The sequence below is a fragment of the Podarcis vaucheri genome (assembly GCF_965113315.1).
Source record: "Podarcis vaucheri genome assembly, chromosome: 1".
Classification (NCBI taxonomy): domain Eukaryota; kingdom Metazoa; phylum Chordata; class Lepidosauria; order Squamata; family Lacertidae; genus Podarcis; species Podarcis vaucheri.
In genome coordinates, this window is record NC_138759.1 from 51,956,477 (window position 1) to 51,978,869 (window position 22,393).

General features: G+C 46.2%; 2 protein-coding genes across 9 annotated transcripts in view; one reads left to right on the forward strand and one right to left on the reverse strand.

Annotated features, from left to right (window-relative positions):
• PACSIN3 (protein kinase C and casein kinase substrate in neurons 3) overlaps positions 1-1,851 on the forward strand; it is a 28,731-nt gene extending 26,880 nt beyond the window's left edge. For all 7 annotated transcript variants that reach the window (XM_082225815.1, XM_082225814.1, XM_082225813.1 and 4 more), the window contains one exon: positions 1,527-1,851. In XM_082225815.1, coding sequence (XP_082081941.1) covers positions 1,527-1,541 — 15 coding nt within the window. In that variant the 3' untranslated portion in view covers positions 1,542-1,851. The remainder of the gene's footprint in view (positions 1-1,526) is intronic.
• A 133-nt stretch (positions 1,852-1,984) lies between these two features.
• On the reverse strand, positions 1,985-22,390 carry THAP9 (THAP domain containing 9). 2 transcript variants are annotated; one of them, XM_082224488.1, is made up of 6 exons: positions 22,195-22,390; positions 21,781-21,976; positions 10,631-10,750; positions 9,531-9,759; positions 8,577-8,733; positions 1,985-5,293 (listed from the first exon to the last, which is right to left on the reverse strand). In XM_082224488.1, exons 1-6 carry the CDS (start codon positions 22,272-22,274, stop codon positions 3,349-3,351), a joined length of 2,727 nt encoding a protein of 908 aa, XP_082080614.1. In that variant the 5' UTR covers positions 22,275-22,390; the 3' UTR covers positions 1,985-3,348. The 2 variants fall into 2 exon arrangements, with proteins under 2 accessions (XP_082080614.1, XP_082080615.1); XM_082224489.1 differs by having other exon boundaries at positions 8,577-8,730; positions 22,195-22,386.
• Between the last annotated feature and the right edge of the window lie 3 nt (positions 22,391-22,393).

The window sequence follows — 22,393 nt, forward strand, 5'->3', positions numbered from 1 at the left end:
TTTCAGCACTATCTGCCAGCCCAGATGGAGAGGCAGTCATCTCTTGTCACCAGTGACGTAAAATGAACATTATCACACACCTGTTTCTCCAGATGGTTGTGTGCATGGTAATGCTAGCCGTGCTCTGGGGCTAGTGGCTTGCCACATGGCCAGAGCCACAACACAATAAACTTAAATAGATGCTTTATGGTTAGTGATCATCCGATTCCACACTAAAATAGTTTTTATATCCACCAGCCTGATCTACTGGGAAGCACATAGGAATAGGGGCCATCTGCATCTTGGGGATTTCATTCATGCTTTAAAAATGTATTTGTAGAAATGTGATTATTTTTCTTTTTTACAGGTACTAAAATCTTTCAAAACCCAGCACTTGGGTTTGCATGAAACATGCATTGCTGAGTTATCATTATTAAATATTCTAGTACCAACTTACTTTGCTTGATCTGCCTGTAGTAACTAATCAAAACAGGAGTACTACAAGAATATCTGTAGCATGAAATAAGTATAAGAAGTAGATCCAAACTGCTTTTTGGTTTATCATTTGTGAAAAATCCTTCCAGGCACCATCCTGGTTTGCTTCTGCCTGTCATGTTGTCTTATTTATTTATAAAATAGTTGTATACCACTCTATCAAAGCAGTTTACAGCAGTAAAAACGTAAAAAGTTTAAAAAATATGTCTATGAAGATAGGGACGCTGAGCTTTCTATACTTGGTTTGCTGTGGTTTGTCTAGCTTACTGCATGTGAGCTGAATTTATTGATCTCTGTCAAAGAACAATTCATCAGTTTTTCTTTTTGCTTTGCCAGGGTCGTAGTGTATACCCAAGGGCTTATGGGAACTGGGTCACTCCTCTTTTTAAAACCTATTGGTGCATCTTCCCCATCTAAATACTTCAATAACATGCAATTGTATAGTTAATGCAGACAATTTGTTATTTCACCGAGTCAGTTGAACTGATGCACTATTTTCCTTTTGTTTCTGGAAATGATATTTTAAATTGTTCTCCTTAAATAGAAAGTTGGAGCAAGTGCCGATGCGTTTTTTAAAAAGGCATTCTCTGGATGGTTACACCCCTTTCAGGTGGTCTTTAACTTCACAAATGTGTGAATTTTGCATGGTAGTTGACCATTCAGCATGAGTCAATTGAGATGACATGGGCAGCTGGAGAGGGTATCACTGTCTAGGAAGCATCTTCTGGCTGCTAATGCCCAAGAGCTTTTAAGGTGCTTCTCTGTACAATAATGGCTTTGTTCCAGTAGGCCACTATAATATAGTTGTATGGAGAATGAAGGCTAACACTGACCCTAAACTCGTTTGGAAATGAGACACACAGATTTCAGTGGAATTGTTATTAAATAAGTGTGCATGGTATCTCAACCTTAGTTTCACTTCCATATGTGTGCATTGCCAGCATCTCTGGAAACCAGAAGGGAAAAGAAAGCAAGTCTCATATCATTTTAGTGAATATCTAAACCAATGAAACCTTGCCTTGTTATTCATTCTGAGATTTTTCTTCCTCTAGGTGAAGAGCTCATGAAGATCAGTGAAGAGGATGAACAGGGCTGGTGCAAAGGCCGGCTTCAGACTGGTCAGGTTGGACTATATCCTGCTAATTATGTTGAGAAAGTCATTTCATGATTGCTTCCTCCCTTCCCCCTTAAGGTGTGCACCCTGCAAGCATTTTCTCCAGAGGTCACCAAATCAGTGGCCTCCAACTTGCATCAAAAACCATGAAAACAATCTGGAACTTTCTGAGGACACTCTTATTGTAACCAATGCTTCCTTTTAAACATCTAGAATTATGGTGATGATTTTTTTTCTAATAAAGGTATATAAAATTTTCTGAATCCTGTGTGTTATAATGGAATAGAAGGTGGAAAACGCCCCGTAAAATGCAAAGCACCCAAACTCCTTTCCTCTTCTGCGCAGCGATTCCAACAAGCCTATTGTCTGCCAGCTGAATAAGTAGCAGTTGCTCTAAAAACGAACATTAAAGGATAGTTAGAAGCCAACTGTGGAATGGCAACTCTCCGACAGCTTATTCCTAGGCAAGCATCAAACTAGCCATCTCAATTGCACCCCAACTACCTGTCTAGCAACTATATTACATAAGCTCCTATCCCAACTGCTGAATCTGTTGATAGTTTGCAGTACTGACTTCATATGGAAGCAAGGTATTGAAAACTATGCTGTTAAGAAGCGCAACTAGGATCTGATATTACTGTTACAGGACAAACCATAGTATCCTTCAGTATAGTCACATTGATTAGATGGAAAGCACTCAAATAGGCATTATGTTTGTGGTAACAGATGTACATCAACTATACATGTGGGGCTCCTTTGCGCTACATCAGGATAGTTGTGAGAGGAGGTGCTAGTGGTGTTCAGAACCACCCAAGGAAGGTTTGCACAGGATGAACAGCATAGCATTTCAGCCTATAATAGACTGACTGCTAAGAACTGCCTTCGTCTCACTTCTTCACATGCCCCATGGAGCTATTTTTACAGAGCACCACTGTTAGGCAGTGGACCACTTTGGGTCGGGTCCTCAGCAATCTTGCAAGAAGTTGCAAAGATCACTTGCTGTAGTTGGTGTCTTTTATGTAACAAACGTGCTTTGCCTTGGGGTTGAAGTTTTGCAACAGGTGCAAGTCTGTTGAAATATGGAGTGCAGCTGTTGCAACAAGTAATCGCTCTCATTCCTGTGCTGTTTATTGACCTGGCCCAAGGCTTCAGCCACTTGGTGCTGGACTTTGCTTCTTGATAGCCAAAGGTCAAGAGTTATGTTCTAATCTGGGCTGCTGCCTCAGCTTTGCTTCTACAGACCAGAGTGGGGTTGGTAACAAAAGCGATGGGGGAGGGGGAAGTCCCAATTGGGGGGACTAGTTGGAAAAAAGGCATATGGTTCTTAAAACTCCAGAGCTGGGACTGCACAACAAAGGAAGCCATGATAAGTCTGTAAGCGAAGTTCCAATATCCACTCGGGGAAACAACTTTATAAGGACCAGCTTTGCCAACGTAAATAGGATACCAATATTCCTACACTGCGGGGGGTTAGACTAGATGATCCTTGGGGTATCTTCCAATTCTACAATTCTGTGATCCCCATGCTGTAAGCCCTGCAAAAATGCTTCTCAAAGGCACACACACATCACTTTCATGTGAAAAGTTAGAATGACCTTCCTGCGTGTCAGTTCCGCATGGACCTCCCTGCCTGTGTCTGCTCCAATAAAAAAGCCAAGTGCAAAGCAGTCTCGTAATTTTCTACCAGCTTGCAGCATATCATAAGCTACCACTTCTCTTACAAGGCCATGTAAACATAAGCATTCAGCTTCCCACCACCTTCAAATAGGCATGTACCATTCCATAAGTCCACGCGTTTGCTGAGGCCAGTCCCTGCTGGGGCCATTCGCATTCCCTGTCTTGTGCTTACCATTAGCCACTTTCAAAGAGCTGCTACATTCATGAGTCGGTGGCATGGACAACTGCCCTTGCCCTGCCTCAAGCCACAGTTCCAAGAAGGTTCGCACAAGCTCCTGCAGCAGAGTGACGTAATGGTTGGAAACCACAGCGTTGCTCTCAAAGAGGTGGTTGCCCAGGGATGAGAACAGACTGGGCTCCTCACTCACATCTGCCAAGATGGCCAGCTGCCGCGCCAAGAACCCGCGGTGGCTGGAGTCTCCAAGGAACAAGGAAGGCAGGCCAACAACCTGCTTTGCTCGGCGGATCACCTTTTGTACGGACTCTGCTGGGAGGTACTTTCTTCCCTTGCTCTCCACGCACAGCAGGGCACTGCCCGCAGGGACACCCTTACAAGGGCACAAGAGGGCAGCGCGGCATTCGGCGCAGGAGAGGAGGGGCAGCAGCTTCCCCAAAACAACCCAGGAAATGCAGGCAATGGCGTCTTCCTCCAACTCTGCCAGAAAAGCTGGGGCTATGCCCTGTGTCTCTCGTGGGGGCCCAGTGCCCCGAGGCCAGTGCCAGATCTGCCCGCGAGCCAGAGGCCAGGAAGCCTGCAACTGGAGGTTAGTTCTTCTGCGTAAGGATATGTCAAGCAGGTTTGGTGGGTCGAGGCCCAGACCAGAAAGAGTTCTGTTCAAGACAAGCCTGTATGCCTGCTGGAAGGTCCATGCGGGGCCAACACCTTTGTGCCCACGGGCTTGCTGTATGGCTCCCCTGCACCACTCCAGAGGGTCCAGGCTCCACCAACAGGACATCAAAGAAGTAGTGGGCTCGTCTTCTGCCTGTAGATGGGTCTGCGCCAGCCACTGAAAGCTGCGCAGGTTCACCAGGAAGCCAATGAAGCCCCATCGATGCCTGCTCAGCCCTACCAGCTCCCCGGTGGCAGTGCGGAGTTTGCGAAGCAGGTTCTCATACTCGTTGCAGAGGTTGTTGAGGGCACTGGCACTAGCTCGGGAGAGGGGTGCCTTGAAACCTTTCCCATAGATGCCGCAGCTGCTGCACGCGTCAAAAATGGCACTCAGCAGCCCGATAAAGTGGGCGGTGGCTTCATGACCCTGAAATTGAGGCAGGCCGAGCCTCGCTGCAAAATGCAAGGCCTGAACCGTGCCCTCGCTGAACAACTGCGTGGCCCCATTTCCCCACACTTGCTGTTTCTGCGGGCTGATCGCTCCGGCCTGGCATGCCGCCCGGAGCACCACTTCTTCCTGCAGAGCCCCGAGATGCAGGAGGTAATCCCAGCAGACCGCCTTGCCACTCACCTGGAGGCTGCCGGCGGCTTGTAGCAAGCGGTGGATCAGCGTCAACAAATGGCTGGGATCAAAGTAGTATGCTATTTCCAGCGTAGGAGTAGCTGGATGGAAAAATGTGGACTTGACAAAGAGGCCGTCCACCACCACTCCCAGCCGCCTGGCTGTCTCGATATTGGGAGCTGTGGCATCAGACGTCACAGAGACCACCTGCACGCCAATGTCGTACAGTTTGAGGATACAGTGGCATAGGAGCTGGGCTTGTATGTCCCCTCTAAGGGTGGCAAGGAGGAAGTAGCCAACAGGCACTATCCACTGGCCTTGGAATCCAACAGCCACAAACAGGAGGGCTTCTCCGGCTGCCGAAACCTCATCCGCATCATATTTACCAGCACCAAAGTCCATCAAACCGTGCAAATGCCCAGTGGAAGGGTCATAGTGGCTTCTCCTTTCCAAAGGGATTGAGCCCATAAGGAGAGAGCACAACTTGAAGGTTTTCTCCCCTGCTTGAGATCTCTCCGCCAGAGCATCGAAGGCTTGTTGGCTGAATCCCGGTTCGTAATCCAGGTTTGAGAGCCACCTAGGAGGGAAGAAGCATGGGAAAGAAAGCTAATCAGCTCCATGTTTGGTTCAAACAAAAATCTTTCTTCTACTGCCAAACTTCAGAGCCTGGGGATAGTATGTTTCTTTGCCCTCGTGCTTAAGAAAAATCAAAGCATGATGTTACTTTCATAAACTATTTTAGGCCATGCTTGTGCTAGAGGGCCTGAGAGTAGTTCCACATGGGAAGGCAGAGCTTGCATCAGTTCTGCTTATATACTCTAGTTCTCTTTGCAGTATTTGAAATCCAGAAGAAGAAAAAATCTCCCATAAACCATCAGGTGAGCTTGAAAGCCTGTTTTCTTCCCAACACACCAAATCATCCATGTGGTTTCCTTTAGGCTAACAGTGCATTTGGCACATTTTGTGTGGGTCACTCTTAGGTTGCTTCCCAATGGGCTCCTAGTGCTATCTAATTGTTGCCTTTCTGTGAACTACAAGCGGAGTAACAATTGACTTTCCATAGTACAGGGCACTTTGTGCTTTTCCCACGTGTACATCCCCACCACATTGTGTCCACCACTCTCTACACCACTATTTTATGAGTCCATTTTTAAACACCTATATTTTAATTATCACTGAAAGATGTTTCTGGCTCTTGAAATTAAAGAGGCACATCATTATAGCACGGTACTTTTATTTTGCCAAGTGCCGGTTGTGTGGTTCTGTGATACACGTACCTTTGCTATGTCTGCTTTTCTTGATGTTTCCATAGTCCAAAGTTGTTTTCCCAATATCTGGGCTCTCACAGAATAGCAGAGTACGTTTTCTAGTGACACATCTGATTTTAGTGTTTTAACCGATTTTTACCATTTTGCATTGTATCTCTTGTACAGTGGTACCTTGGGTTACAGACGCTTCAGGTTACAGACCCCGCTAACCCAGAAATAGTACCTCAGGTTAAGAACTTTGCTTCAGGATGAGAACAGAAATCGCATGGTGGCAGCAGGAGGCCCTATTAGCTAAAGTGGTACCTCAGGTTAAGAACAGTTTCAGGTTAAGAACGGACCTCCAGAACGAATTAAGTTCTTAACCCGAGGTACCACTGTAAACCACATAGAGACTATTGTAATTAAGTGGCACGTGCGTCTTATGACATTTTTTAGCTTATTTCTTTGGTGCCACTGAGTGTTTGGATGGATGGGAGAAGACCAACCAATTCAGACTATCTTTCTTAGGTTGCAATCTTATATGTATGTATGTGGGACAGAGACAGAGAGAGAGATCATACTTTTTTTGAGAGAGCAAGACATATTTCTGAGAAAACCTTTAGAGGCTTGCAGTGATGCTTATACCTCCAAAGTCTAGTTTTATCAACTAGCACAGCTGTTTCCTTTTCCTTGTGAATTGTCCATTCCTCTGCTTCCTTTTGCTAATAAATCTGATCTTACTTTAACCTCCAGTGGATGAAAAGCTTAACTTCTCTCTCTCTGTGTGTGTGTGTGTACACACACACACACACACACACACACACAGGGGGCACACTACATTCAAGTCTTTTTGTTCACCTTGGCTTTCCCCTGAGTTTTGGGCATCATTTACCTCTCTCAAATTGCTTCCATACAACAATGTGATGCCAAGCCAGTGCAGAGGTTGTACTGTCATGCTGTACTAAACAAGGGACAGCCCAGGTTTAAATTCTGACTCAGTCCTGACGCTCCCTGGATGACCTTGGGTCAGTCACCATCTCTCAGCTTAACTTGCTTCACAGCGTTGTTGTGAGGATAAAATGGGGGTCGGACATAGAACCAAGTATGCTACCTTAGGTTCCCTGGAGGAATTTGGGATATAAACAAAGGGCCAAATTCAACTAACCAGTCTCACTTGTGGAAGCCTGCGCAAGGACTTCCGCTAGTGCAATGAAGGTTTCTCCCTATCCTCCCACTACATGCCCCCTGCACCTCTGATAACAGCTCTGAGGCAGTCAGGAGAACCCCCAGAAGAGCAAGCGTGAGCTGACAGTGTGATCTGTTTAGGGCTACACTGAATTCCTCCCATAATAACCCATGTAAAGTGATCAATTAGTTGGCTAGTACATTACTCAAATCTTTCAAGGTTCAATTCCAGTAACCTTGAAAGATTAACCATTTCCCCCCAGCATGCCTTCAAGGTCAGAGGTTTCTTGACCAACTGCATTTGGTGAAGTAGCAGTGCAATCCTAGCCATGTCTACAGAAGTAAGTCCTATTGAATTCCATGGGGCTTACTCAGAATAAATGGTGTTGGGCGGCAGCCTAAGCTATTGTTTACAAAAGTCCATGCATTGATAGTCTTCATGGTGCCACAGGCATCCATGTGTCCCTTGCAGGATGTCAAACTCATTTTTATCTGTCATCCAGCTCAGTCATCCAGCCCTAAATCCTTGGTTACCAACAGTTATATCCTCATGGTTTGACAATTTCCTCCTTTTGCCCAATATTGCATTTTTAATGAAAGCTTTTCCAGGGGATCTGCAAATATCTCCTCTGAGGAACCTGATTTTCAGATTTGGGCTCTTCTTTTTGGAACAAAGGAATTTGCCCTACTTTCCTTGAGGGATTGTTACATTTGCCTGGAATTTGGTTTCCGGCAACCTGAGTGAAGGCATTCTTGATACAGGGCCTCTGAGGGTGGAACTCCCTTCCCCTCCAGATAACACCTACGGCAGCTCTTAGGAGTTTTCGCAGCTAGTGATTTTTTTTTTTCATCTGGACATTTGGCTGAATTTATCTGTCTCCTCTGCACCTCAAACTTCATATTTGCCCTTGTGGATTGTTTGATGTGGAATTTACTTGTGTAGCATGAGAACAGAGGAAGCTGCCTTATACCAAGTCAGACCACTGCTTCATCTAGCTCCACAGTGTCTGCTCTGGCTAGCAGAAACCCTTCAGGATTTGGGGCAGGAGCCTTTTGCCAGCTCAGGGACTGAACCAGGGACCTTCTGCTTGCAAGTCAGATCCTCTGCCATTGTGGTCCTTCAGAAGATGGCCCAAGAGGTGTCATCCATGTCTGAGCAGTCAGTGGCAAATCTTACAAAGAAAGCTTGCAGACAAAGTTCAGGAGTTCCTCTAGGTCTGTATGTGAGGTGTCCCGACATAATGAAGTAGTGTGTTTTCAGGCATTCCCCACCCCTCTTTCTTTTCTCCCATCTTAAAAGTGTCACACTGGAAAAAGTAGTTTCTTCAGCAAGCTAGAATGCATATATAGTGCCTATGTCTGTGCACTGTTGCTTTGCAACGTTTGCCCCTAGTTAACACAAACAAGATACAAATAAGAAAGACATACGTGCGAAGGGTGGTGGCCTCTGGGAGCTGGAATGTCTTCTTCACAAATTCATAGGCCTTGGCTGAGAACAAATGCAGCGAGACGGCAAAGTTGCGGGTGGCAGCTGGGTAGTTCTCACACAGGGCTCCCTCACACTGCAAAGTGAGCTGCAGGTCTGCTGAAGTAAAGAGGGTTCCTCAAGCAAGGGATGGACAGTGAGGTGAAGCTAATTTGGGGTGATGCTGCAGAGGAAGAGTCTTTAACATTGGCCTCAGCAGTGACTCTGCTGCATTCAGACTGGAGGCTGGGAGAAGATTCAACATCCTCTATTTTCATGGGGAAGGAAACTGGGTCCAAAACCCAGGAGGATTGGGTGACCAAGAAAGCAGAGAAGGATGTACGTAAAGTTATTAAGGGTTTGGGGAAGTGGGGGAGATTTGTAGCAATTGCATACTGAGCACAACTGGCCAGTCGGAAATGCTGAGGAGGTAATCAAGTGAGGTTGGGGGGCTGAAACAATGCCAATATATTCCACATCTGGCAACCAATGTGCTCCTTTGGTTTCAGAAAGTACATGGGTAGATGACTCTAAAAAGCCCAGGACACAATTTTTTCATGGTCTTCTAGCAGCTACGGTGGTTCATTTACCAGCAGTAATGTATTTAGTGTTAACTCTGGGAGCGTATACTTGATTCTGACCAAACTAAGCCTCCTACAGCAAAATATACATAAGGAGGCATAGTTTGGTTAGAATCAAGTATACACTTCCAGAGTTAACACTAAATACATTACTTCTGGTGCATGAGCCGCTAGAGGGCTGTGAAAACTACCCCACGCATCTTAACCAAGCCTTGAAGCTGGTTTGTATCATGGCTCCCTCCGTGGAATCTTGAATGATTCTGAAACTGCACTGGTCTTATTGCAAAGGCCTCTGGCATGAAGAAGAGCCCCTTTGGCAAGGCTTACGGTGCTTACCGCTGAACTGGGAGCGCAGCGTGTGTTCCATGTCCTTCTGGAGGAGATGCTGCTCCCGCAGGCTCTCCAGCACACTCCACAGCTCCTGCTGATAATAGGAGAGGCGGCGCTGGGCTGCGTCCTGCTCCCGTTCAGTCCCCTGCACAGGGCCAGTGGGGATCAGAGACTTGGTTCTGCTGCCCATAGCTTCACTCAGACTATACTGATGCTCCGCTTGGATGAGCTCCACCTACAGGAAGACAAAGAAGACCCGTTGCTCCATCTCTTTAATTCTCTCACCATAACTTCCATGTCCTCCCAGCACCCAATGTTTGTCCATGCGGATTTTCCACAAAGGGCTGGATTTGCTTATTCCTGAAAACTAAACTGACTTCACCTTTCTCCTTTGCCTTGATTTTCCTTTTAGCCTCTCACCACAGCCAGAGTAAACCGTTCCCAGACTCCCTTCTCCCATCAGATTCACAATAGTTAGTGGATGTGGCCACTCTCCCTCTTTAAAGCTAACTTAGGATACTGTGATGGAAGTCAAGTTCTGCAGTTTGCTCCAGGAGCAAAGAATGTAAAGTTCTACCTTTGTACAGTAGGCTGGTTCTACTCACACTTACACACCCCCTCCATCCAGGCCCACAAGAAGCATTATTTGAGGTAAAGGATACATTCCAGCCAGGCACAAACACTCAAGGAATCTAAGAACAATTAGGGATGTAGCCTTGGAAGAGTTGGTGTGGCCTGGGGAGTGTCCAGAGGGCCAGAGAGGGACCTGGAGGGCCACATTTCACCCATGGGCCTGAGGTTCCCCATCTCTGCTATAGGCTTTGTCCAAGTCCCAATGGTAATATAAGCTACATGCTAGAGCATTTAGTGACACACAGTTTTGTAATTTTAGATTCTGGACTTAACGGTCTCCTGGTGGGGAGGAGGGGCTCTTCATATGGTAAGGTCCATTACTTTTTTCAGAATTTGGAGCCAGCTCTGCTGTGTTTAGCGTTCTCCTGCTCATTCTTCTGTGTGGGGCCCTTGACCTCTGCCCCAAAGTCCTTCCCAACAGCTGCATTGCTGGCACTGGAGAAGGCACCAGCTACCCTTGCTGGTATACGTACTGCTTTGGCTTGTGCAGGAGATGAGTCAGCTGCTGGAGTAGCTTCGCTGATACTAGCCACTGGCCAACTGATGCCCATGGTTTTAACAGACTTTGATGGATGTTTCCCTTTTGTTGGTTCCTGTATTGAGAAAGAGTTCAAATGAATTAGACATAGCAATTCGACCAAAAAAAGAAAAAGGCCTAGTTGAAACAGACTGGATAAGCTAATGCTGTAGTAGAAGGCAAAAGTGAACAAAAAATAATCCCCAACAACATTGCCATGGTATTACTGGAACTAATTAAGCATACTTCAAACTTTAGAGGCTGGATCCAGGTTATGCCTTAGTCCCACACAATGAATGAGGCAACTTACTCATGACTATCTTAAATTTCATCAATTTAACTGTGTGAAAAGTTAACCACTCGGCTGCAATCCTAGATACACTTATCTCAAAGTCCCACTGAAGTCAGTGGGATTTACTTATGTGTAGACATGTGTTGATTGTGGCATTATGTTTCATCCAACCTACTCTCTATGTTATTTACTCATTGTCAGACAAACCCAGATTTATTTCAAATGAAGAAAAAAGACATTTCTGAGACCAGAATACAGATGAGGGCTTATGTATTGGAATAGCCATCCACTACAAAACTAATTCACTGCACAATAAAGGTAACATTGTCAGAGACAGTTGTTCTCTTAGCTTCCTCCATGGTGTGCTGGTTTTCCAGTGTCTGACTTCAAACACAGAATTCCTTGCCTGTGCTCTGAAATAGTATAGTCTGAAGGTTAAGACACATCCCTTTTCCTCAACACCAGCAGTCAGGCATGGGAAGGGAATGAATTCAGGACTCTCGGAACAGAGACACGCAATGCCTACACTGATTTGACAGCAACTCTCCATGGCTCTAGGCAGGGGTCTTTAGCCAGCACTACCTCGAGATGCCAGACATTGCACCTGGACCCTTCTACATGCAATGCAAATATTCTGCCTCTGCATCACCTTGCCTCCCCATTATTATCAGTGGGATATGGAAGGAAAACTGGCTTTGGGAGTAAAGCTTTGTAGCCTTTTCAGACAGAGGCCTAATCTCAAGCATGCCAGCTCTTCAGGTGCAGATTATTATATCAAACTTCCTAAAACATTTCCGATGCTGTTGGGCTACAAGGTACACACCAAAAATGACTATAAAAATCTATGCCCAATGACCACTACAGAAAATTCACCAAAGACAAAAGGAAGAAAATTGCACAGATGAATATGGTTCCTAAGGCATTTTGAAAACCAAAGGGGGGGGGGGAATGCTTCTTAATAAAAAACTGCTTGGAACATTCCCCCACCCCACTGCAGCACACCTAAGCATATTCCCCCCACTCCCACTTTGACGTAGTGGGAACCATATCCATCTCTGCAGCTGTCCCTTTTTTTGTTTTAGGACTATGGAAATCCTCTGCTGAGCCCACAAGCCGGTGGCAGAACAGGAAAAGTGCTGGGAGACCTTGACCTTGATCAAAAGCTGCAATGTTAAATGCACTTACACAAAGAGGGGTACAACCAATAGGATACAATGACACTTAACCTCTGACTAAATACGGATAGGACTGTTGGAAATGTTTGATAACAAAGTGTATAAGAAAGAAGGGAAACTCTGCAATGTGTCTTCCTCTGGGAGAGTTATCAGCTGAAGTGTGGGATACAAATTTTCAAAATAAGATAAATCCCATAGATAGATAGATAGATAGATAGATAGATAGATAGATAGATAGATATACTGCTACTTAAAGTGTCCCTGAATTTGGTGCATTTGCCTGACCACCTTATTCCTGCTGTTCCCTGATCCCTCTGTTGAAGTGTGAGCTAATTTTGGCAGGGTGCCAATATATTGACTACTGTACAACACTTAACATACATTTAAGCACTTTAATAAATAGATTTACCCACTGAATATTGCTCCCAGTACAGCAATCCCTTCCTTGTTCCTGTCTTCCATTTCTACATATAGTACTATATTTCATGTCAGGCTATCATCTGGACACCCCTTCTATTGCCAACAAATGGTCTGTCCTAGCAGGTATCTGGATAAAGAAGTTCTTTTGTGGCTCCTTCTTCACTGTATGACCCTTTGTCCGAGCAGCTGAATCAGAGACTCATAAAATGTGTTGGCACTTCTTCAGCTTTCCAGTTCCTGCTATTACGGAGCAAAAAGCTGATGAACCACAGTTCTTCTCTTCCATTCCCTTTACATATACACCCCCAAGGCCCACTACCAATTCCCAAACTCTTGTCCTCCCTTACTGCATTTTCCTTCCTTCAACCCAAGTTTGCAAGTTTAAGTAAATCCTCTCCCTATTCTGAATCCCACTGCTTTTGGCAATGTGTCTTTTTCCTTCGCATATTCCCACTTTCAATTCACTCTCTTGCACCTGTGTTCAGTGGATTACATACTAGGAAATGTGTCTATCTACTCAACTGTCTTCAAAAATAAACACAATCACCTACAGCTTATTTTTCATCCTTTAACGGATGGTCTTAGAAGCCATTGCTTCCTGAGCAGCAGGGGTGAGGAAACGTTTTGGGCCCAAGAGCTGCACTGCCCCATGGAGAACCTTACAAGGGCCACATGCAAGTCATGGAGGAGGCCAGAGGCAAAATTGGGCGGGGCACCAGATGGGACTCTTATCTACATAGGCTACCTCCTAGTCATGCAAAAGTCATAACAATCTGTACTCCCTGACCCCCACATACACACACCTTTCCATTCACACAAGCAAAAGGCATCATCGCAGACATCTTCCAGCCAGGCAACAGTTCACAAGGAGGGCACAGAACAGGGACAATGAAGGGTGTGGCCTAGTGAGAGTCATGAGGGCCTGAAAGAAAGGCCTAGAGAGCCACATTCACCCTCAAACCTGAGGTTTCCTAACACTGCTGAATGAGAAGGGAAAAGTGCCATGGAAAAGTGAGGTTGTATCAAATCTTATTCATATGCAGAGAAGACCCACTGAAACTAACAGACATGACTAACTTGGGTTCATTAATTTTAATGGGCCTACACCAAGCAGAATTTAGTTGTAGTCAACCCTTAGAGGTTGCGGGTTTTAGACTGGACCAGAACCTGAGGTAGCACATATTTTAGGGACAAAGGAGATCTAGGAGGAGGGTCCTTGAGGTTAGTAAATGAGAATCAAGCTGCAGCTCAGAAATCCCTCAGTATGGCCCAAATTGCTGAGCAAGGCAGACAATTAAAAAGTCCAGCTAAGCTGCCAAGGTGAGCTGCACTACAGCTTTCCTGACCAGGGAAGAGTCACTAGCAGGAAGCCTTTCCTGTCCTGTACAAGGAAGACAAACATCCCTAATGCCAGCAATTCTTACATTTCTGCTGCCTTCACAGAAAACCAGGGGATGGGATCGGAAGCATCCACCTCTGCAGCTCTGTATTGTCAGAGACTAGGAATGCTGTCAGAAATTATGAGGCATTTGAGGGGCCTGGGTAAGATTGAGGGACGAGAACCAGCCTTCTTGTTCCTGTACCACAACTCTTTCCCCTCTAGGACAGCATGACTCACACCAAGGAGGACAAGAGACAAGCCCCTGGTTGTGCAATGTCATTTCCCCACCCCTTTGGCTATAAAAAATTCAAATGACTTTCCATTCAAATGAATTTATTTCAACTTTTGGAAAGAGGCAAGGAGGGTGCACTCTCCCCAGGCGCTCATTTTTTGGACTGAGGTAGCAAATCCAGTTATTACACCAGGGCCTACTCACAGGATGTTGCGGTTACCTCACTAATCCAAACCAGATGTTGAGGATCCCAGAGACCATTGCTTTCTTCATGCAGTAACCCAGGCCTCTCCCAGATGTGAGCAAGATATCAAGGCTGAGAGAAACCCCCTCAGAAAGTCCAAACAGTACCAAATAAGACTACTCCATTTAGAAAGCATTTTGCATCTGCCTAGTTCTTTAAGAGGCCTGATTGTTCTACAAAGGCACCAAACTAAACTCAGTTCTCCTCCTGTGAGAAGGATTACAAAACAGGCCACAGGTAGGCTGCATATGGATAAAATCACTTCTTTTGGGATGCTTCCAACCCCCACTCCCGGCCATCTTCTGTGTTTGTCATTTCCTTCTACCTTCTATGACCCCAGATGAAAGCTTTCAATTGCCATAGGTAGCGCAATATCTTCTGCCTCAATCCACAAAGGAGATCTACCTAGCTCAGCATCTTGCTTCAAAGAGTAACAAGCCACATGCTGCTAGGGACTTGCTTCAAATCTTAATGTAACCCAGGATACCCTGCCCTCTTGGACATTTTGTTCCTGCCGTAGCATGACATTTAACAACAGCTGTACATACTGAAACTTTTCGTGGACAGTGCTTGCATTATTCAGGGACTGAAGACAAGGAGGCAGGGCACTCTCCTGAAACAAGCACTTGGCAGTTAAGAGCAGTGTGCCTATGTTGCAGCTTCAGAGGCATACAGATCACCCATTCTGAAAGAAAACAACAAGAAACACAGGACAGAAAGCCCCAGGGAGCTACGTTTTGGGCAGCCTATGCACTGATGAATACAACCAGCAATAAAGGGGGAGAGTGGGGGAAAGGTCCCACATTGCAGCCAAATCTGATGTTCCCTCTTGTGGCAAAACCAAAACGTTATTCTGTGCAGAGATTCTTTTAGATTGGATCAGCAATACTTCCAGAAAAACAACCACCACCTCCCTATACCATGGAGGCGTGGAAAAAAGATTAGATATGAGGCAAGCACAAAGAATTATGAAGTGGATATAAAGAGTGAGGGGCACACAGTCTCCCCCCCCCCTTTTTAAACGTCATAGCAAGGACAGAAAACACGATCTTCCGATGTTGTTGTGAATCCAACAGAGATGATGGGAATTGTATCTAACAACATCCCTACCTCTGACTTACAAGCTACAGACAAATCGAGACCTTTCTGCTCTAAATAAGTGAGAGACAGGAACAAAACCTTAGTTCAACTCTCTTCCATCTTTATTCATTGAGCTATACCAATCCCAGATCCTACAAAGATGTGCATCCAGGATAGACTTATCTGTAAGGTGAGAGTCTAGATGCTAACTTGTGTCAACATGCAGTCACATGGACACATCCCAGCTAACAACTAAACATTTAAGTTGACTAAGCTTTACTCAGAGTAGACCCACTGAAATGAATAAACATGACTAAGTTAGGGCCAGTAAGTTCAATGGGTCTACTCTGAGTAAAACTTAGTTGAATGCTACCCTTGAACGAAGTAGCAATCTTATACTGTAAATACTGTAGGAAGAAGAGGGGAGATATCTGGCTACTGTACCAGGAGACCAGCCATTATATCTGAGGAAAACACACAACTCAGAAAGCATTGAAATGGTGTAAAAACAGCAGACCGCCCTCCCCCACACTTCCTAATACAGTACTAAGAAACTCTGCCAAAGCCCACCAATCAGGGACAATAGGTGATGGTGCCCACAAATGGAGGGAGCCAGCGAACTCTTAATGACTCAAACACACACACACAAAGAGCAGATGTCCCTTCATCACAACATGAGAAACCAGCAGTAACTCTGCTGCTTGAAGCCCCAAAACATCCCAATAAGCAGGGGTTCAAGACTCCTTTTGCTGCTCCCCAACACAATTTTGTAGCCAAAACACGCAAGGGAAAGGAAGAAGATCCCACCCAACACAGCACTCATGTTGTTCCCATAGCACATAAAGAGCCGATCCCAAGCAGTGCCGGAAAGAGGCAAGTTGAGGGGCAGTTCAAGGTCCAGGCAACGAGTGTTCCAGCCTGGTACTGAGGTCTTTGAGCTGGAGCTACCGGAACCACACCCAGGGGTCTAGCTGAGTTTCATGAGCTGTTGTCAAAGAAAGACTCCCAAGTCTGGTACAGTGGTGCCCCGCAAGACGAATGCCTTGCAAGACAGAAAACTTGCTAGACGAAAGAGTTTTCCGTTTTGGAGGTGCTTCAAAACGAATTTCCTATGGGCTTGCTTCGCAAGACGAAAATGTCTTGCAAGTTCCTGCAGGGTTTTTTTCCTCCCCCCCCCCTTTTTCTAAGCCGCTAAGCCGCTTATCAGCTGATCCGATCAGCAGATAAGCCGCTAAAAGCCGCTAAAAGCGCTAATCCGCTAATCCTTCAATGGGCTTGCTTCGCAAGACGAAAAAACCGCTAGACGAAGAGAATCACAGAACGGATTCTTTTCGTCTTGCGAGGCACCACTGTACTTCCCTTTATGGACAGGTTTCCATTTGCTGTTTAAAACATTGTTGCTCCTACAAGCTCAGGGTCCATCCAGCCTTAGCTTCTGAGGCCAAACTCTCCCACTGTGCCAACAGCCCCATAGCGGCCTTGTCCAAGAGTCCCAACTTACTCATCTCCCCAGATCTAGTCAGGTCTGGGGCTTTGCTAAGTACTGGGGGCTCCAGGTCATCCTCCAATGAGGAATTCTCCAGCTAATACATAGTACAGGGGTAGGCAACCTAAGGCCCGGGGGCCAGATGTGGCCCAATGCCTTCTCAATCCGGACCGCGGATAGTCCAGGAATCAGCGTGTTTTTACATGAGTAGAATGTGTCCTTTTATTAAAAAATGCATCTCTGGGTTATTTGTGGGGCACAGAAATTTGTTCATTCCACTCCCCCCAAAAAAATATAGTCCAGCCACCCCACGTGGTCTGAGGGACAGTGGACCGGCCCACGGCTGAAAAAGGTTGCTGACCCCTGATATAGCAGCAGCAGTGGGGGCTCTCCAGCCTGCAAGATTATTTAGGCCCACCAGGCTGCCCCATTTGGCCTGTGAAGGCGTTTTGGTCAATCCAAGCCCATCTGTCCTACACCGGATGTCATATATGTCATCAGGTGTCAGGCAAGCAAAGACAAAGCTGGGCCAAAAACGGTCTTGCTTGCAAAGCAGCTGATTGCAGGCACCTACAAAGCACTGTGCCCTTGGTTTGATTTCAAGCTGTGCAGGTCAAAGGAAGATGAGGCACCTGACATTACGGTGATGTTGGCTGACTGACAGGTGGGCAACCCCATCCACTCATTAAAGTTGGCCCCTGGGTGGTGGGGAACATAAGGACCCTCAAGTCTTCTGACCAGCCAATTCCCCACTCCAGAATAGGGCATGGAGCTGAGAAGCAACCCATGCCCACTCAACTAGTGTAACTGTAGTATCGAATTACAATGAAATTCTCTCCCACTGAATAATATTAATTATTATTATTATTAATTATTATTATTATTATTTATTACTTAAACCGCAGACATCCAACTGGCTTGCCCCAGACACGCTAGGCATCTTTCAACATAATATAAAAACATAGTGAGACATCAAACATTAAAAACTTCCCGATACAGGGCTGTATTTGGAAAGTTGTGTAATTGTTCATTCTTTGACATCTGATGTGGGGGCATTCAACAGGGCGAGTGCCACTACTGAGAAGGCTGCCTGCTTCCGTGTAACTTCACTTCTCACAATGAGGGAACCACCAGAACGCCCTCAGAACTGGACCTCAGAGCTGAATGATGGGGGCGAAGCTGCTCTTTTAGGTATACAAAGCCAAGGCCATGAAATCAGTGAGACCTGAAATTTCTTAAACTTGAATAGATTCTGCCTGAACTTGCAAGCAGAAATGGAAACACTGCAACCAGGGTGTGGCGCAAACTCAGTGAAACGTTACACAAAGTGGCCATTGTCTTCCGAGCAATCATGTGTGGGTTTGCATATTGCAGGGTTCCCCACAAAGCACTCCAGTGTTAAAAAAACAAAACCCCAACCTTCTAGATGTCCGTCCCCCCTGTTATGTAAACCTAATAAGCAACCTGGAGGAAACTAAAATCTGGATCAAGTAGAGGAACTCTGAAATAGAAACATAAAGATACCCTGAAATACACATAAATTGGTCAGTCAACACGTTTTGAATTAATGCTCAAGGTGGTATAGAAAAGTTGAATACAATGGAAATAAGAGCTAAATACAACCTCCATTCTTCCTGTGTGCTAATATAATGTTACTGTTAAAACCTCCCTACCCTACAGCAATGAAATATGGAGTGACACTGTGACATAAAGATGAAATGGGGGGGGGGGGGAACGATGACATTTTATTACAGTGGTACCTCGGGTTACATACGCTTCAGGTTACATACACTTCAGGTTACACACTCCGCTAACCCAGAAATAGTGCTTCAGGTTAAGAACTTTGCTTCAGGGTAAGAACAGAAATCGGGCTCTGGCGGCGCAGCAGCAGCAGGAGGCCCCATTAGCTAAAGTGGTGCTTCAGGTTAAGAACAGTTTCAGGTTAAGAACAGACCTCCGGAATGAATTAAGTACTTAACCTGAGGTACCACTGTACAAGCAAATCTTCCAGAAGCATAGAAATGAACAGCGCAACTAGATAATGTGCAGGGGTGTGGGAAGTGTATTTACAGAACAATTCTATTCTCGTGCTATGACAAAGAGGCAGTAGATAAGTCACCACTCTGTTGGCTGAATAGCTGCCACACCCAATGCAAGCTCAACCTGAAACAGTGTGGTGTGGAACACACAGCACAGAAATGCCAAAAGCAGTATAAACACAACAGACACAAACTCACTGCCGCTAGAAACATCCTAAAGCCTACCAGTTAAGGACCATGCCTGGAATGAGAGCCAGTGTAGCGTAGTAGGGAGAGTATTGGACTAGGACCTGGAAGAACGGAGTTCAAATCCCCTCTCGGATATGAAGTGCACTGGGTGACTTTGCGCTAGTCACAATCTCTCAGCCTAACCTACTGTACAAGGGTGTTGCAATAGTGAAATGGGGATGGGGACAACTGTGTATACCACCTTGAACTCCTGGAGGAAAGGCAGGATATAAATGTAATAGTGGAGGATGCCCACCAATGGGGCATTTGGCCTCCCACTCCCACCTCCAAGCCCCAGCAACCAATTATAGGTGCTAGGAGCACAAGGGTTGCAGGAGAAGCCCTGGTTTGTTAGAAAAGTGCAGCAGGGCTTCTGCTAAACCTTGCAGCCCCTCAACCAGCAGAGAGTGGGCCTTTTCTGTGGTGGCTCCTCATCTGTGCAATGCTCTCCGCAGAGAGGCTCACCTGCCACCATCATTACATGTCTTTAGGCGCCAAGCAAAAACATTCCTCTTTACCCGGGCCTTCAGCCATTAAATAATCTATGGCTTGTTAAATGTGTTTGTGGCAGGGACTGTTATGGTGAATATTTTATTAGCATGCATCTATAATTATGCTCTGCATTATGTTTTTGATTATTATGCTCCGTGAAATATGTTCTTGATGTTGTACACCACTCTGGGATCTTTGGATAAAGGGTGGTATATAAACTGAAATAATAATAATAATCATCATCATCATCTTCACTGTATGATTGTGCCCTTAAGTTTCTGGTATCTTCTTACTCCAAGCCCCTCACATGTCCTCCACCACACAGCATATATTGTATAATAATATTATGGCTCCCCCCAGTGGTTCATGCTGCTGATGCACTACAGTGCTGGGAGAGGGAATCAAATACTTCTCCAAACTTTGAGGCTACTTGTTGCTGGGAACAGAACAAGGGCAACAACATGAATTGGTGTGAGATAATCTTCAGGTGTACTAACATAGTGTCAGCAGCACTGTTTTATGATGACTGCTTGCAGTCTTGTCTGCCTTTGTAAAAGAAACCTTTATTACCCCATGAAATAAGGCAGCATGGTTTGGATCATGAGCAAGAACATCAAGACACACGGAAATAAGAGTAGCAATTAGCGACAAGAACACATGACCAGCATTTCAAAGTTTAAAGCCCTGCTGGATCACATCAAGGGCTGTTTAGACCAGTAGTGGCACACCTTTTTTCAGACCAGGCTCCCTATTTCCTTCTGAGCGCCATATGCCAGTGCTGGGTGGGGCAGTACCAAAAGTAGGCAGAGCAATAAATGCAAATTTACCTTTCTATACACACATATACATCATACACCCCTCTTTATCTTCCATCCAGACAAGCAAGACACATCATTAGAGCTTCAACTAGGCAACAATATTCAGGGTGTGAAGGGTATCAACCTGGGAAGAGTTCCAAGTGCCGGAAGAAGAAGAAGAATTTGGATTTGATATCCTGCATTATCACTACCTGAAGGAGTCTCAAAGCGGCTAACATTCTCCCCACTCTGTGAGGTGAGTGGGGCTGAGAGACTTCAAAGAAGTGTGACTGGCCCAAGGTCACCCAGCAGCTGCATGTGGAGGAGCGGAGACGCGAACCCGGTTCACCAGATTACAAGTCTACCACTCTTAACCACTACACCACACTGGCTCTGCCAGAGAGGGAGGCCTGGAGGACTGTGTTTGGTCCCCAGGCCTGAGGTTCTCCATCCCTGATTGAGACCAACATCTTGGTTCCCAGTTACCAACCAGATGCCTCTGGGAAGCCCAACGTGAGGGTAAAAACCATCCCACCCCCCCACCCCAGTAAATGGCAATTCAGAGACAGTTGGAGCTGGCCTATGACCATCATAATTAGTTACAACTCATACTTTTAAAAGCAAAGTGGGAAATAAGATTATCTAAATCCTCGTGTTAAAACTCGACTGTTAGCTGACTGCCTTTTCAGACTGTGGGTGGGTGATCAAATGGAGAAATGCTTTCTGATATTTTAGGTATACACTTGTCTGTGCAGAAAAATTATCAGTGGGAGGGAATGTGGACACTCATCCCTCACTTGTAGTCTTTAAGAATTGGGGGGAGCATATGGCTTCTATACAACTGGGCATCACAGGAGCCACCTCCTAGGGGCTGTGGGGGCTTTGGCCCCTACAATAAAATATTTAAGGGGGCCAGGCCCCCATAAAGTTGATGGGCATTTCCATTCAAATGGTGTGTGTGCACTGTGTCATGTGATCGATTATGCGGGGCAGGGTTTACCTGGGCCCCCACAATATTTTATTTAAATCAGTACCCCTGCTGTTCATTCAGAAGCATCACTGCCTCTTGACAGCAGTGCAGCCCCATGAATCCTCTTTTATAGGCACCTAAGCTGGTGGCCACCACTGGGGGAGCAGTCACAGATGGAGGCTAATACTCTGCTTTAAACCATGGTAGAGCATTGGCTACTTGGTGGTACTGCCTGGCAGCACTCTCCTCCCTTCTCTGGCGCTGGGATACCTTGAAGGAGAACACGGAGGGGATCACGCCCGCCTTCAGCCTCTTCTGTCCTCCATACACCTCGAAATCATCCTGGAAGAAATGATCTGAGCAGATGCAGGCGCCTGAGCCTGGGATCCACAGCTTCCTGGAGCCGGGCTCGATGCGATTCACAGCCAGCATCCACTTCTTCCTCAGTTCGTGGGCTTTGGGGAAGCTGCAGGAGGAAGAAGAGATGGGAAACTATAAATCCCACTGACTTTCCCCACATGGGCTGATGGTGCAGGTGACGAAACCGACTGACCCAAAGCCCCGCCCACAACCTCACACCGGGCCCCGCCCCCTGGTAGCCAAAGCCCCGCCCCTGCCGCTAATAGGCTTAGAACCAGCCACACTCTCCATGAGGAGGCCCCATTACGGTATTCAGATGCAGACCTGTGGAATGAGAGGCCCTTGGCCCGGTTCTCCCGCGTGTCCCGGTTGGGGCAGTTAACGGCCGAGCAGGCTTTAGGCATCGTCTCCGACTCCGCGGCGAAAAGCCCCAATCCCGGCTCCCGCCAAGCGCGGTTACTTTGCCTCGAGCGTCATGGCGGCAACGTCCGCGGCGCACTCTGGGCTGACCCCTTTGGCGACC

Bases quoted from the DNA above. Each gene is read 5' to 3' on its own strand.
- THAP9 (XM_082224488.1), bottom strand. From the start codon at position 22,274: ATGCCTAAAGCCTGCTCGGCCGTTAACTGCCCCAACCGGGACACGCGG. The intron at 10,751-21,780 runs GTATCCCAGCGC...TTCTCAATACAG, and splicing joins CCTCCGTGTTCTCCTTCAAG to GAACCAACAAAAGGGAAACA. The intron at 5,294-8,576 runs GTATGTCTTTCT...CTTCCCTCCTAG, and splicing joins GAGGCCACCACCCTTCGCAC to GTGGCTCTCAAACCTGGATT.